The sequence below is a fragment of the Anser brachyrhynchus genome, assembly GCF_964034855.1.
Source record: "Anser brachyrhynchus genome assembly, chromosome: 9".
In the NCBI taxonomy this organism is placed as follows: Eukaryota; Metazoa; Chordata; class Aves; order Anseriformes; family Anatidae; genus Anser; species Anser brachyrhynchus.
Window position 1 is genome coordinate 21,794,580 of NC_137703.1, and position 14,640 is coordinate 21,809,219.

Sequence of the window (14,640 nt, forward strand, 5' to 3'; positions counted from 1 at the left end):
ACGCAACAACTCCCCAGGTGCCCGCGGCCCCGGGTGGAGGCTACAGGCCTGCTAGGAACATGGCTGGCAGCGGGGACGGGTGTTGGAGGTCTGCAGTCGCCGTCCAGCCACCTGCAAGTTGTTTTGGACCAACAGCTGCCGAACCCCTTATCGAAGATCGAGCATGTCCCTATGCCTAAAAAAGCACCCCGAAACTGAGGGTTGCAGTGCTCCCCCCGAGGCACTTTTAGCAAGTTTTCCAGGATCCCAAGCTGCAATTTTATCCAGTTCACTGGGAGATGCGGCACCCCAAATTTCACCCTAATAGGTCATAGCCCAGAATTTGTTAGCAGTTAGAGTTAACTGCTCTGCTTTGACCGAAAAGCAAATTTTAAAAAACGATGAACAAAACAAGAAGATACAAAAGACTTCAGTGTGGTTAAGATAAAATATGCTAATGCTACTACAAGTTCCTGTTAAAAAAGTGAAAATTTAGGATCAGAAAGTGTGTGAAAAACAATTCTCAGTCTTGCTAGAAAGCAACAGAATATTTGATAAGATGTGAAACTCTAATAAGTAGTAAAATTTCTTTTAACCTTTTTTACTGGCATTGTGACTATGATATATTTAAAAACAAGAAACGAAACCCAAAAGCAACCCTCTGCTCTAGACATGAATTTCACTCATCTAACAAGGATTAAGTCACACTTCAATTCCCCCTTTGAAAACCGCTGCTATTTGCAAAGGGCATGCTTACAAAAACATTGTAAATGGCTTTTTTAAACTCCACAGGCACTTTACAAAAGTCTTCACTGAGAGAATGAGAGAAATGGGAAGAAAATATGTTGCTGTTTAAGTAAACTGATTAATAAGAGTAATTAATCGGTTAACGGAATTGGCAAAGAGCAACTGCGTCTCCCGTGAGCTGCAAGCTGGAAAGTCAGCAAAGAAAGGCAAAAACAACCACAGCAGCAATATAAGTGAGGTTGTGGAGAGGAGTGGATGGTATTTTGATTTTGGTTGGTCTGATTCACATTGAGAAATGTGCTTTGTACAGCGAAGTGAAAAGGAAAGCGGTAGCTGAAGTGAAAAGGAAAGCAGTAGCTGCAGTAAAAGGAAATGGCCAACAGTGACTTTTATTTACAATTACCAAGAGACAGGCTATTATTGACCATATGTGCCACAATCGCCCTCCTTATCATGGGTTGGCCATCATGTCCATTGGGAGCTGTTAATGAACTGGGTAATTGAGCTGCTGACATGTGTTACCAAAACAAAACAATAGGAAGAAGAGACAAATGAACATTTTATTTGCCAATCAGAGTAGGTTCCGCTTTTCAGAGAGCTGTGCCTAAGTAAGTGGCTGAATACATAAAACAGTGCATTGAAGGCAAGCAGATGCATGCACAATAATGGTTAACTGACAGCCTATGGCCCATCTGTGCTTAACATTTTGTTAAAGAAATTACTTGACTTGCTAAAGAGACAAATCATACAGCTGCCCCAAGTGCTGCATTATAAGAGATAAATCATTAGCTAAACTGTTTCATGCTTAAAATGACAATGCATATTAACAGTTATGAAGGGACATTTTGTCAGCACAGCTTGATGCAGTTATAACTTACAAAAAGTGTGACAGCTCATAGCTATTCAATGATTTCAACTTAGAAGAGAATGACAACACTGTGAAAACAATTTTACCACACAAGCAATAGTTAATTTACAGTCTCTTTTTAAAAATGTTTTTTTTTTAATTTCTTTTTTTTTTATGAATGATGAAATAATATGGAAAGGAAAAAAAATGGTCAGTATCTAACTGTTCTGCACCATTAATCTGCTAGCATGTACTTCATTCAAAACCACAGAGCATCAAAAAGGAACACATTCCATTTTAAATATCAAAGACTGCATCACCAGCACTAAGAATAAATGGCTAATTCTCAACTGTGCATGAAAGGATAAGGAATTTCTAGAGTGAAAGGAAGGGAAGAGGAAACAGCAAATACAACAGCTACAAAAATCTCTTCTTATTCCCCCACCTCCTCTTCTAAAAGATATTTGTTTTGTTGATACAAGTAACATTAAAGTACTTGGCAGCTTTGCACGTGGCCCCGATCCTGCTCTGAAGTTTCACTGCTGTAAATGTGCACCGGAAATTATTACTATTTTATGCTGCACACTAAACATAAAGGAACTGCCGTTAGCACTCAGGTACTGTTATTGCACAGGCAGCACACACATGCACTCACCGGCTAACGCTAGCAAGTTCCCAGCCCAGGGCACCTGCTAAGGGAGGTCACAAAATCCAGTCCTCCCCTCCTGACTTAGGCCAAGGCAAGTCAGGTCCTCAGCCAGCTCTACACACACTACCCAAAACAAAAAATAACACATTTTGGGGTAAAACTGGTGCAGCCTGTGGGGCCTTTCCCTGCGGTTTTGGAGGCTGGTGCCCACACCAGGGTGAGCTCAAGATTCACAACTAAATAAGTATTCAGCTTCTCCAACAGCCCCCCCAAAAAACCAGACTGCCTTGCTGGCTGAGCAGTTCTTATCCACCAGCCTTAAAGGACTACTTTGGTGTTTCCACTGGTGGAAGAGCAAAGTTGGATCCAGGCAAGATTTGGCCCCTTGCTCAATCTCACGTGCATCTTCGCAGATCCCAGGGAAGAAGTTCACACGGAGAGCAGGCACCGTGAGGGCCCCGGGTGTTATAAAGTGCTCCGGGACAAACTGATGTTCTCACTGTCACTGGGCTCTGAGTCACTCCAGACCATCTCTGAATACGTCCTATTGACTGTGAGAGGAGGGACTTCTGCGAGCATGAAGAGGCATCACAAACACATCCCACTGACTTTTGCCAGGAGCTCACGAGTGCCTACATCTGGGAGCTTTGCCGATCCTTCCCACGGGAAGCAAACCATGGTAACACTGAGAACATCAACCTTGTGTTTAAGTATTGCAACATCTTGTCTTCTCTCAAAAATCACTATGAGATTTCAAGGAAAGTTTTCCACAAGGCTCAACATGAAAGAACAATTTTGCCCCCTAAATTTACAAAATTTATGAGAAGGTGAAGGTAACTAAATACTCAAATCCAAATGAGGGTCACTCTCAACAAGCTTTGAGAAAATTGGAATTTTAGGCAATACTTTAAAACACGGGAAGACTTGAGAGGAAAGATAAATCTCTCTTGCACAATTCACAGAACATACTAAGGGACTGGCAACAAGTCTTCAAGCTGGTATCAGCTGATGGAAGAGCTGATTGGTAACCAATTAAGACTGAAAACATTGAGTATCCTGGGAGATGGAATTTGTCAGCTGAGAAATAAAATAAAGCAAATGAAGGAGTCTCTAGATAAATAACAAGACTGTATTAGTGAGTTAAAGCAAGGCAAATAATTAAGCTGTCAGCAATCTCTCACTGCATAGGCAGCATGGATTCTTAGAAGGAAAAAATCTATAAACTATATTTGATTCAATTTCTTGAAAAAAAAAAAAAGAAAAGAACACAGATAACCAAAATCCCTTAAGTTATCAAACTTACTGGGCACATCAAGACAAAAAGGGTTTACAAGCATTTTTCAAAAATAGCTCTGCATTGCTTCACTGGGTTTTAGCCAACTTTAACATGACCGAAACATTTTGAAAGAAAATATTGAAAATATTAATATTTACAGTAAAAAGTATTGAGAATGTTTTAATACATTTAATACATTTTCTATATCTTTCAGCTAGCTCTAGCACCTGTATTAAAACCATCCTTGATCTGAAACAGCGCTGACAGAGCAAGCTGTAGGTAGTTTCAGCTCCTTGTCAACACCACAGTCCTCTCAAGTCTCTATGGGAAATCAAAGCTATGATCTCTTCCTAAACCCAAAGCTGCAGCCACTCAAACCTTAAGACACTTTTACCTACTGCAGAACATGACTGAATTATACGATCATGTCTATCACTCTCAGAGCTTGGGATGGCTTTTTTTTTTTTTTTTTTTTAACAATTTTGGGTTTTGTCATTGCGTACTCAGTTTCCTCAAGAAATTGCTTTACTTCGCAAAAAGTTTGCTATATTTTGTAGTGGAAATCCAAAACTGCTAATATTTTTTGTTGTTGTTTTCTAGACTTCAGTCGATAGAGAAAAAATTACTTCTTTCACTAGATCTATTCCTGTAATTTATTTTCCAATGTACTGCCTACTACTGCCAAATGCCTCTTTTCCAGCCAAATTTTTCTGTGACAGCTACATAAGAATTGAGGTGCTGACTGCAAAGTCCATCATCATCCCTCGTGGACCTGGGTACTGAGCCCTCCAGTCTCACTGGCCAAAGACAGTCTCTACGCTTATGGTTGTTCCAGTATTTGGGATGAAAGGACCCTTTTCACTGTTACAACAGGATAGCAGTAGGGTGCTCAGCACCCCCTTGTGCTACTTCCTGACCTTTTCATTCCCTGCTCCTACCTTGGCTGCCAGCATGGAGGTGAAGGACTCGGTGGTGCAGGAGACTGCCTGGATCAGTCTCGTTTCATTCATTATACACCCTATGATGCTGCTACAGTAATTAAGTTGGGGCCATGCAAAAGTCAGACACCTGCAGATTCTCCTGTTCTCTTGCCCCATGGAGCACATGATGACATGAGTGTAATCCTCTAATTACCCTTCCCACTGACTGTCACCTGGGAGCTCACCAGGCAACACCTACGCACAACCAAGACCACTCTGGCTGGGTGTGCAAGCAAACAAACCTCACAGCAGCCATCACAGCTTGCAGATGATGCCCCCTAACCTTACTGTTGCCATCATACAGACACTGAATGGACAAGACAAATCAAAGCAAGACATTTTCTAAGGCAGACATCGAGACAACCGAAATCTAGGTGATAAAAAAATTATTTGCACATGCACGGTGCTATAAAAGATTAACACTTCAACTTGCTGGTAATGAAGGAAGGCATACGACTTGCTATTTGTTCAAAAGAAACATGGAGAGCTTAATTTCCAAGACAAACCCCACACTTCTTCTGTCCAGTTAAAACAAACAAACCAAAATACAGAGCAAAGCCCAACATCAGCCAACCCCAGCAGAGTCAGTGGACGGGACCGATGCACCATGCTGGGCTGCAGCCATCCCCGCAGCACCTTTGCGGCATGGAAGAGTTGTCCAGCTGGGAGTCACTCATGATCCATTCTCTGCCAGACATATTTAATTGCCATACATTTGACCTCATTTACTACTTGTTGACAGATTCTGATAAACGCTCTTGAAAACCTACAAGAATGATGGTCACTGGTGAATGCCTAATGGCAGAGATGTCAAGAATTATTTGACTAAACATATTCACACTTACATCATCTGCTTTGAAACCCCTACAGATATAAACAATAAATTTATAACTGTCTCTCTGAATTAGAAACTGAAAAAATAACTGCACCAAGTCTGCGAGATAAACACACACACTGGCTTTTCTTAAAGATTCCTTCATTGGTGTGAAACAAAGACTGAAACAGCAGGATGCCTGCTGGTGTGTCCTGCAGGCTTTGCACAGACACTAAAATTATGAGCTATTGTTTCTTTCTTCTTCCTCCCCCAATATAACTTACTTTAAAGGAATATTTGTTCATGGAATCAAAATAAGATAAAGCTTTAATTGACATCAAGCCCCTTTTTATGACTCTGACATTAACAGAGATTTAAAACAATTAGACACCAAATGTGTGTGTTGATAGGCATGCAATCCACAGTGTGCACAGAGCACAACTTAATACTTGCATTACTAAGCCCATATAAATAGTCCAACTATTGCCTTCACTATGTAATTATAGCAGACTTCACCATGGCACTTAGTATTTTCTTAGCTGTGTAAATAGAACTACGATTTTAAGCAGGTCTGGAGAAAAATTGACTGCAAAACATTTCCCAGAAAGGTGTAAATTAAACAAATTAAGTCAAACTGAGCAAATTAAACAACAAATAAGGCCTCTCCCATCTTGGGGACTGGGAATTGCCTTCTGTGTATTACAAAATACAATTCCCCCAGGCGCTGCCCCACCTGCTGCTGCACTGCCCAGGCAGCCGAGGCAGGGTCAGCCCCAGCTACTGCGCGGCTTTTGGCAAAGGCCTGTGACGAGAGTTGTCTAGATTGCTTTTTTTTTGTCATTTTGTTCTTATTTTCAGTAATTTAAATTACAGAGCTTAAGTTGCTGTAAGTATGTTGTCTCTTTCCCAGCTTTCTCTGCCTTGGTGCCAAATAGAGGAATACAAGAAGATCCAGTGATTTTCCTCAAAAGTGTTAGATAAGCCTTTAAATAAATAGGAATACTGAAAAGCCTGAGCAGAGGGATAAAATATTAGACTGGGGCTTAGACAGTGGTTCAGTTTCTAACAGTCTCATGGATTTGAGGCTGCTTTGGGCCATTTAGCTGATCTACCCTGTATTTATCAGCAAGCACGAAGCTGTATAGATGCAGTACTACGCCTCTGCTACACCTCAGGTTGGTGGGACAACTCCTGCACCCCCAGCTGCAATTACAACTGCCCAGGTCCAACACCCAAGATGTGCAACCCAAGGTGCCAGATCCCCAGTCCTCATTAACTTCTCCTCCTGATTGTATTCCATGATTCTGTTCTCATCCCACCTCAGTTAGTTTCCAGAGACCTAAGTAGCACAAAACATGCTACACATACCCTCGACATACCGATGGTCAAAACATGCAGCTGGAACACCTTACATACAGAGTATGAACATGCAACACAGCACACAACAGTGCATAGGCTGCAAACAAATGTACAAAGACAACATACACCTTCTGTTAAGGCCAATGGTAGCAACCATCTAGTACGAAAACTAGGAGAGAAAAAAAGGCAGTTTTAATTTCACAAAGGCAGACGCGTGCTGTAGGACCATTTATAACCCGAGGACACAGCCCAAGGCAGTGCTGATCTGCACACATTGCATGCAGAATCCCTGCAGCACAGGCACCCAGAGTTTGAACAACAAATTCACTCGATCATCTAAACAGAAAACATGTACCTTAAACGTGACTTACATATACTTACTAGCCCTCCATCACCCCCAGGTATCAGGAGTTTCCATGCACGCAAGACACAAGGTGTATGTCCTTTAATTTTATTTCATTTGTTTTTTCCTCCAGCTGGGAACCCAATGAAACAACCTGTTTTTTTCTGGACCATGAAGAGGAGTTCACTGGTAGATGATCTTCTACACACTGACAAATCAATGGCTTAATTACAGCTGATGGTTTTAACCTCCAGAAAAAGGGCAAATCCTACAATATAAAAGTGAAAATTGCCCCAAACAGATTTGCTATATTTAAAACTAGAAAAAAGTTGCCTAGATGCAAACCCATGAATTCAGAAAAGTTGTTAAAATGCCTAGTTTCTTAGCTACAATCTTTGATCTCTGTAAAATCAGCTATCTTAAATTTCTAGGCTGTAGGGTTAATTGATAGCATCTATTTTAAGGTTCTCTCAGTTTCCCACAGGTCCTCAGCATTACAGGGGGAGGGGAAGAGATGAAAAAAGATCTGGGAAAAGCTTTATATCAGCTATCTAGCTGTAAAAGTTCTGTCTCCTGCTTCATCTTGCCTTCCAGTGCTATGGCACCACTGAGCTGAAATCCCTATTTGTTCCACTCGTACATGACTGCAAGCACCGCAGCTTGCAGAACTCATACATGTGATGCTGGGTGCCCCCTAACACCAAAAGTAAGAGCCTTAATAGCTCCATAATAAAACATGTGATGAGAGAGATTTCCTAGGCGGACATAAACAGGTCCTCCAGTGGGAGCCTGGGTCGGGCTATGTGAGAGGCACATCTAGGCTTGTCAGTCAAACCTGAAATAGAAAGCCCCCCAAGATGAGTACTGCAAGCAGTGCAATCAGTAACATAGGCTGCTCCCTCCTACATATGTGTACCTAGCAGTATGTATTTTGGTGGGATTTTCTAAGAAGTTTAAAAAAAGACAAGTATTCAACACCCACTGAATTTCAGCAAAAATCAAGCCCTGTTTAAGTTTATTTGACCGCAAGTTGAAAATGTTAGTTTTTCCCCCAATTCGCACCCTCAGGATTGTGAGATGCAATTCTCTGCCTGCTTTGGTCAAGTCCTGCAGAGAGCCACATCAAAGCATTAAATGCAGATTAGGAAGTCAAACCTTGGCCTGCAATATGGCTAGACAGAGCCCAGCGATGGGGCCTGACAGATGCCACCAATGTGCAGGGGGAGCCTGCCAGAGCGAACTCCGCACAGTGGGGAAGAGACAGAACAGAACAAGCCAGCCTCCTGCGTCTGCAAAGGAAACCAGACCAACTACGGCATGAGCTTTTTGCAGCTTTTCTAAGTGGCTTCCTTTTTATTATTAGATAAGCAGGGGAATGAGATGCAGGGCCCCAGGTTTAATGCTGCCGACAGGGAGCACAAACCACAAGTGCGGGAGCACAACCCTGCAAGGTCTGCGTATGCAGACATTTTGCGTTCACCCACCGTTAGCCAGGGGATCAGTGTTTCTGTCCCTGGTAGCATGTAATGCATCTTTGGGCTCACAGCAGAGGCCAAAAGCACTCACTGTCAGGACAGACATTTAATTTGATAGGATCAAACAGAGCCTTTGTTGCTGCGACAGCTTAGAAACGTATGTGCTGCAGCGCGGGTACCAGCGCGCTGAGCCCGCTGCTGATCAGAGCCCAGGAGCCTCCACCCCTGCTTTGAAGTCTAAGCACTTGTGGAGCACCGTGTGCCTACGTCAGCAGGTCCTTTCCATCTTGTTCAGCTCCCAGCACAGTGGCAGGCCGTGAGCAGGGCTCCTGCTTACCAAAGCAATAGAAATGACAAAAAATGGCCCAGCAACAGATATCCTGGAAATGTTTCTAAGGTTTTCAGTGACAAGTACTTTATTCACATTAGATTTTCCAAATCCTGGTCTAAGCGTAGTTACCAAATAGTACCCTTCAAACAAACTTTGACCCAGGCTATGCTCTGGTCGATGTTCATTTGATTCTAACTTATATCATCATATACAAACAGGTTAGCCAATATGTGGAGTGAATAACTTCACAGCAAGAGCTCAGGTCGTGATCTCCAAAGAAAAGCTTCCATTTGCTGTTAAAGTTACAAACCATCATGTTATTCTGCTGAAGCAGCAAATTTACATTGCTAAAATCTTCACATTATTATTGTACCATTGCAAATTTTGATCAGAATCTAAAACAAGAAAAATAATTTGAGTCAGGGCCTGTGTGAGGAAGAGTCTGGACCATCTTCTGAGATAACTTGCAATGAGTGGACACCATTGCCTGTCTCAGAGCAGTCACATTTACCATGACAAAAAGAAGCATCTTTCCCTCCAGGAACACTATTACGTTTAAGACTTGAATTTTCGTTACAACCTGGGACCATCAAGGTTCAGCAGAAGGTTTGTGATCTTTTTAAGCAAGCCTGGACTTTGTTTTGAATAAAAAATGGGCCTATTTATGGTTTTGCATCAAAGTCATGTGAAATGTGTGGTTTTGTATGGCTTCAATTAGAGACAAGCCTGAGGCACAAAAAGTTCAGATTCTGATCTGGATCCAGACCCACCCAAAGCTGAGGGATGTTTGGACTAAGGCACTTCGTTCTTGTCCACCTCCAATTCCAGCATGAAAACCAGGTGGGACCAGCAACCCCCTGCTCCTCCCCAGATTTTTGCAGGTTTTCCAACTTGACATGGTGGCAGCAGCAGCAAGAGGGTCCCTATGACTCGTGGAGGGCTCTGCAACCCATAAGACACTGTTTGAGCCTGTGCAAACCAAAACCGTGGCATCTTCCCAGCTCTTACAATTAAGCTTGCAGCCATAAGGAAAAAAAGAAAACCCAAATTAACAGCCATATTGACAGTTTTATAGACCCCTGAGGGCTCTGCCTACATCCAAAGAAGACAGTGGGGCTTTTTTAAATTAAAGTGAATTAGCAATCAAGTTTCTAAGAAGGATTCATTTAATAAGTTAAAGGGCAGAATTCAAAACAATTTCAGAAGTAATCCTTTGGCCATAAATCATTCTCTGTACAGTGGAAAAATGGAACACTGTTATTCTGATGCTTGTCTTAATTGGCATTCAGTTGTTTTCCTCTTTTAAAGTAATTGTTTATTACATTAGTGGGCATCATCTTGCAGTAAACTAATGTTGCCATTGGCTTCATTAGGAGCAAGATAAGGTCCTAGTTCTTTTCTGATAAATCCCAGGGCTTAGTTTGTTATTGCAACACGTAGGGAGAGAGAATTAGAAGCATATTTGATCCTTCTGAGTGCCTGAAGGAACCAAGTTTCCCACCCTCCTCCTCCTCAGCCTTCGAGTCCACCAACACGCTGAACAACCTCCCACCCCAAGCTGGCCTCTTGAATTCTGCGCCCCACCTGCAGCTTTTTTTTTCCCCAAAAATCGGGTTGAGTTCTCAGCCTCCAGCAATCAGCAGAGCTCCGTCAGGACCCAGCTCTAGTGCAAACTATTTTACAAGGCTTAAACTCAGTTTAGCAGCATGGATATTCTCACAAACAAAGTTAAAGACAATCCTGCAAGTTCTTTTGAGTGTTTATATCAAACTCAATGCAGCTACCATTAAAAGTGAAGACTTACAGACTCCTAAAATGCCATTCCCTTTAATATGATTTCCTATGGTAACACACAATTCATTGGAAGGCCTTTGCACCTATTTAGGAACAGACAGACTTTCAAATTAACTTCAGTGGAGCCATGACAGATTATACCAGCAAAGGTTCGGCTGCTCTGTCATTTGGGTATGTTTCTAATTCATGTCATTTCATGCTTTCAGACCATGGTTGCAGCTTGGTGAGGACAGGAATATTTCCCCTTCTCCTCGTTTCACATTTCTCGTTCCAAGCTTTCTCCCCCCTTCCTCCCCCATTCCATGCTAGCGGAAAAATAAAATCTTGTTAAAGCCTTTCACGAAAAATGGAAAGAGGGAAGCATCTCTCTGTGGAGGGACAGGCGCGTGGCTGTGGCACTCGTTCAGGATGCCTCCGAGCGGAGAACGACTGCGCACTGGACAGTCTGAGAGCGGGGATGAGCACATGCCTGCCCCGCAGTAGCTGCTTCTCCATTTCCACTCTCAGAAAGGTCCAATGAGTGCTTAGAACCAAACAGAACAAAACCCAACCGAGTTCCCCACTACCACCAAAAACAAACAAACAAAACCAGTCTACATTTCTCTCCCCCAAACCCAAACGTCCGAGCTTGACTCCCCCACACTGCAGGCAAACGCCCCAGTGCCCAACAGAGAGCAGCCACACAGCTGAGGCAGAGGAACTCGAGAGGACCCAGAGATGTCCAGTTACAGCTTTTCCCTTGGGGCCATGGGAGCGCTCCTGAAGGCAGGGAGCTGCCCTGTTTATGTCAGAGAGGACAGGCACATTTTCCCTCTACTTCTAACCAGGAATTCTAGTCGGAGTCAGGAAACCTCTCCTAGCAGACATCATGTGCTCCCGAGAAAAGTCTGCTTTGTCCAACTGCCAGGGCCCAAAAGGAAACATATTTCATCTACAAAAAAAAATTGAAGCTTGTCTGTTATGGCTCAAGCTTTTTTCTTGTGACTTTCCTCCTATACTTCACTGACACAAAATCCGAAAAGCAAGAAGTACCGAAAGGCTTGATTAAGAGCCTGGAACCATTCTGGTGCTACTGCTCCGAAGAGCAGCAAACACATTGCTGTTTTCATGAGCCCGTCAGGGCTTTCCGTTGTGCTAATAGATGTCTTTGGAGCCCAGGACTTTCCAGTGTACAACATTATGTACTAAATGCTACAATATTCACACTATGTAAGTAAAAAATCACTGCTTCTTGTCACATTGGTTCTCAGAAACACCTGGTTACCATTGCACATTGTTTGCTAAACTGCATTATGTTTGCAGTGAATAGCGATTAAAATGCAATCATATTTATTATTCCTACAGCTATGCTCTTCTCTTCCCCCTTAAAGCATAACCAGAGTCACAACGTTCAAACTGATCTCTTCAGCAAGCCAGGCAAATTGCCTGCTAAAGGCATCAGAAAAACAGTATTTAAAAGAAGCGTATTCCACATTTTTTTCCCCCCACTTGGTTCAATGGGGGAGCATCTTAGCGTGGAACTAAACCGAGCCTACATCACGAAGCACAAAAGATCGCCAGGATTTTCTGCAGCATGGGCTTGTCAAAGCAAGCAGGCAGCCTTTGTGTGTGCCGGCACAGCAGGAGCATTCCTCCGGGCTGCGTCGCGCTGCGCCCCCAGCCGCGGCTGCCCTGGGCGCCGGGGTTCCCACACCCAAGGCGGTGGGAAGAGGAGAAAGCAGAGTGGCAGAAGTGGCGTTGTAAATGGGATGAACTGGTCAACACGCTTCTTAGGAAATGCATGGCTTCCAGGAAGAATCACGTGGAAAGATTTACAATACCTCCACATCAAAGGGGCTGACATTGGCTGTACGGGTTCTTTCAAAAGAAAGCCACGTCTTTCCCCGAGAGCACCGGCTCTGACTCAGGATAGAGTGCAAAGACATTGCAGAGAATCCTGTACGTCCAAACAAAAGTCTGTTTTAGTTTTTGATTAAAAATGGTAGAAACAAACCAAACAAAAATATTTTAAATCCACTCTCCATTTTCCTTTTCTCCATTAAGGATCCCTCAATGTAAGTCTCAACCTTGCAAAGTGTTCTGAGAAATTACCCGGTTTCTGCAGTTTAATCTTAATAATCTTAAGATATTTCTATTTTCCCTCAACACCTTGCACTGAGGCAGCTTTACGGATAAGGCCTGCATCTGGCAAGTGAATGGGTGACCCTCCAGTACACACTGACCCAAAGATAAACTTTGACCTGATGTTTGCTAATAACACTTCTTCTTAAGATGCCTTGTTTCTTTTATGAACTACTGCTTGACTCCAGGATCTAGAAGCTGACATGCATTAATATACATCTCTGGGTGCCCTTTGACTTGGCCATCAAGACCCTTTGACCCCAGACTTGATTCCTAAGCCCCGTCAATTGTTTGCAAGTGGAAAAAACTTATTTTCTAGTAATAATTAATTTTGGTCATGTTTTATTAAGCATTTCTCTTGTCTTTTTAACTTGTTCTCATTTGAATTTGGTTATAACAGATGCTTATTTCATTTAGTGGCTTTCTAACCTACAGAAAACAGATAAAGATACTCCTTCAGAGTTTAATCCTTTGTTTTCAAGCTTTGTAAGACTACCAGTAGTACCCAAGTGCCCCTACACTTTTAAAAAAGTGCCCCAAGAACAATAATATATTCTAAAAAGCTTCCATTTGTGCACTGCTTTTCAGATTTATCTGTGAATTTCTGCAGCTTCACAGCTCTTTTTGGATAACTTCACAGCACTCTCCAGCTGCAATCCAGGAGCCACGAAAGCTGGTGGCAAAACAGCTCCCAGAGCAGCAGGATCCGGCCCCTCGGCTCAGGCAGGCATTGCCAGCTTCTGGCCAAAGCTTCAGATTTTTGGACTCGCTTCTTGAAAAGAGAAATTTAATTTTTGTGTAGATGCAGAAAAGCACATTTATTTTTGTAATTATACATATGCGCACATTCATGCCTTCCGTACCCTCGCTTTTAGCAGATACACACACACTTGGTGTGCTAAAAGAGGGCTGGAGCCTGCTGCCAGCCCATCCCCGCCAGCCGAGGCACGCTGCCGCTTCCTGGTACATTCCGAGATGGAAATTTCTAATTCCTGGAATCATGTTACATTATGGCAGGAATTGCTGCACTTCTGCCTGGTTTACATCAGGACTGAGAGATCGCACAAAGAGAACGACCGCTTTCCAGCACTTAGATGATGTATCAAGTGTACGTCGCACACATAGCATTATAGCAATCAGCGTCTGGTAAGGAACACCATCAAATAAAAGGCCTCCAGTCTCAAGGAGCACTGGGACACAGTAAATGAGGGGTTTTAGCAAAACGAAGCAACTAACCTTTATTTTTGTTCATAAAATGCAGTACAGCCTCAGCAATTATGATGTTATATTCTTAGATCTGCTCTGTTTTCTTGCTAGGCAACAATATTTCCCGAAAGCACCAAGAAAATGCAGTTAAAAATTAAGGTTTGCTTTAAAAAAAATCTACACATGTGACCAACTAGTAACTCTTCACTGGAGAAAGCTCAGGGCAGGCATACACCAGGCCATGACACAACAAGGAAAGGAAGGAGCTCGTCTGGAGGGGACACGCTCGGGTTCCACTCCTTGCTGCAGCAGGTGGAGGAAACCCCATTTTGGGGCAAGAGGTGGTGGAAAAGCCAGGTGAGAAATTCAGAGTAAGACTGAAGTGTTAATTAGTTAGAGGATAGTTAAACAACAAGTTCGTTTTTATATGTTCAAACAAGAGAACGCACACCACAGGATTTTACAGTAATGGTTTCTGCTTGCCACAGGGTTCCTTCGCAGGAACTGCCACAGCAAGGGAAAGAAAAAGAAAAGGAGAGATGTTCCTCATGCTCCTGCCACTGCACAAGTCAGGAAAGAGCAAAACCACTGAGAGATCCCTGGTGGAGCTACACGAAGAAGATAAGCACAGATGGCCCCTTCCCTCCCCTTTTCCTCCAATACTTCAGCTCTTGTTCATCTCATGACACGGAAAAGATAGAAAAATGGACAAAAACTGC

The 14,640-nt window shown here is 42.9% G+C and overlaps 1 protein-coding gene across 11 annotated transcripts in view; it reads right to left on the reverse strand.

The window, feature by feature from the left end:
• The window catches only part of PAX3 (paired box 3), a 78,521-nt gene that overhangs the window by 33,284 nt on the left and 30,597 nt on the right, over positions 1-14,640 (reverse strand). The window contains exon 1 of one of the 11 annotated variants that reach the window (XM_080603732.1): positions 4,437-5,146. The exons of 9 other annotated variants lie outside the window; for them this stretch is intronic. Coding sequence is in view for 1 of the 2 variants with exons in the window: in XM_080603737.1 (XP_080459863.1) it covers positions 12,406-12,530 (125 nt within the window). In the remaining variant the exon portion in view is untranslated. Of the gene's footprint in view, positions 1-4,436; positions 5,147-5,255; positions 12,531-14,640 lie in introns of those variants that run through there. One more of the 11 variants, XM_080603737.1, reaches the window with a different exon arrangement.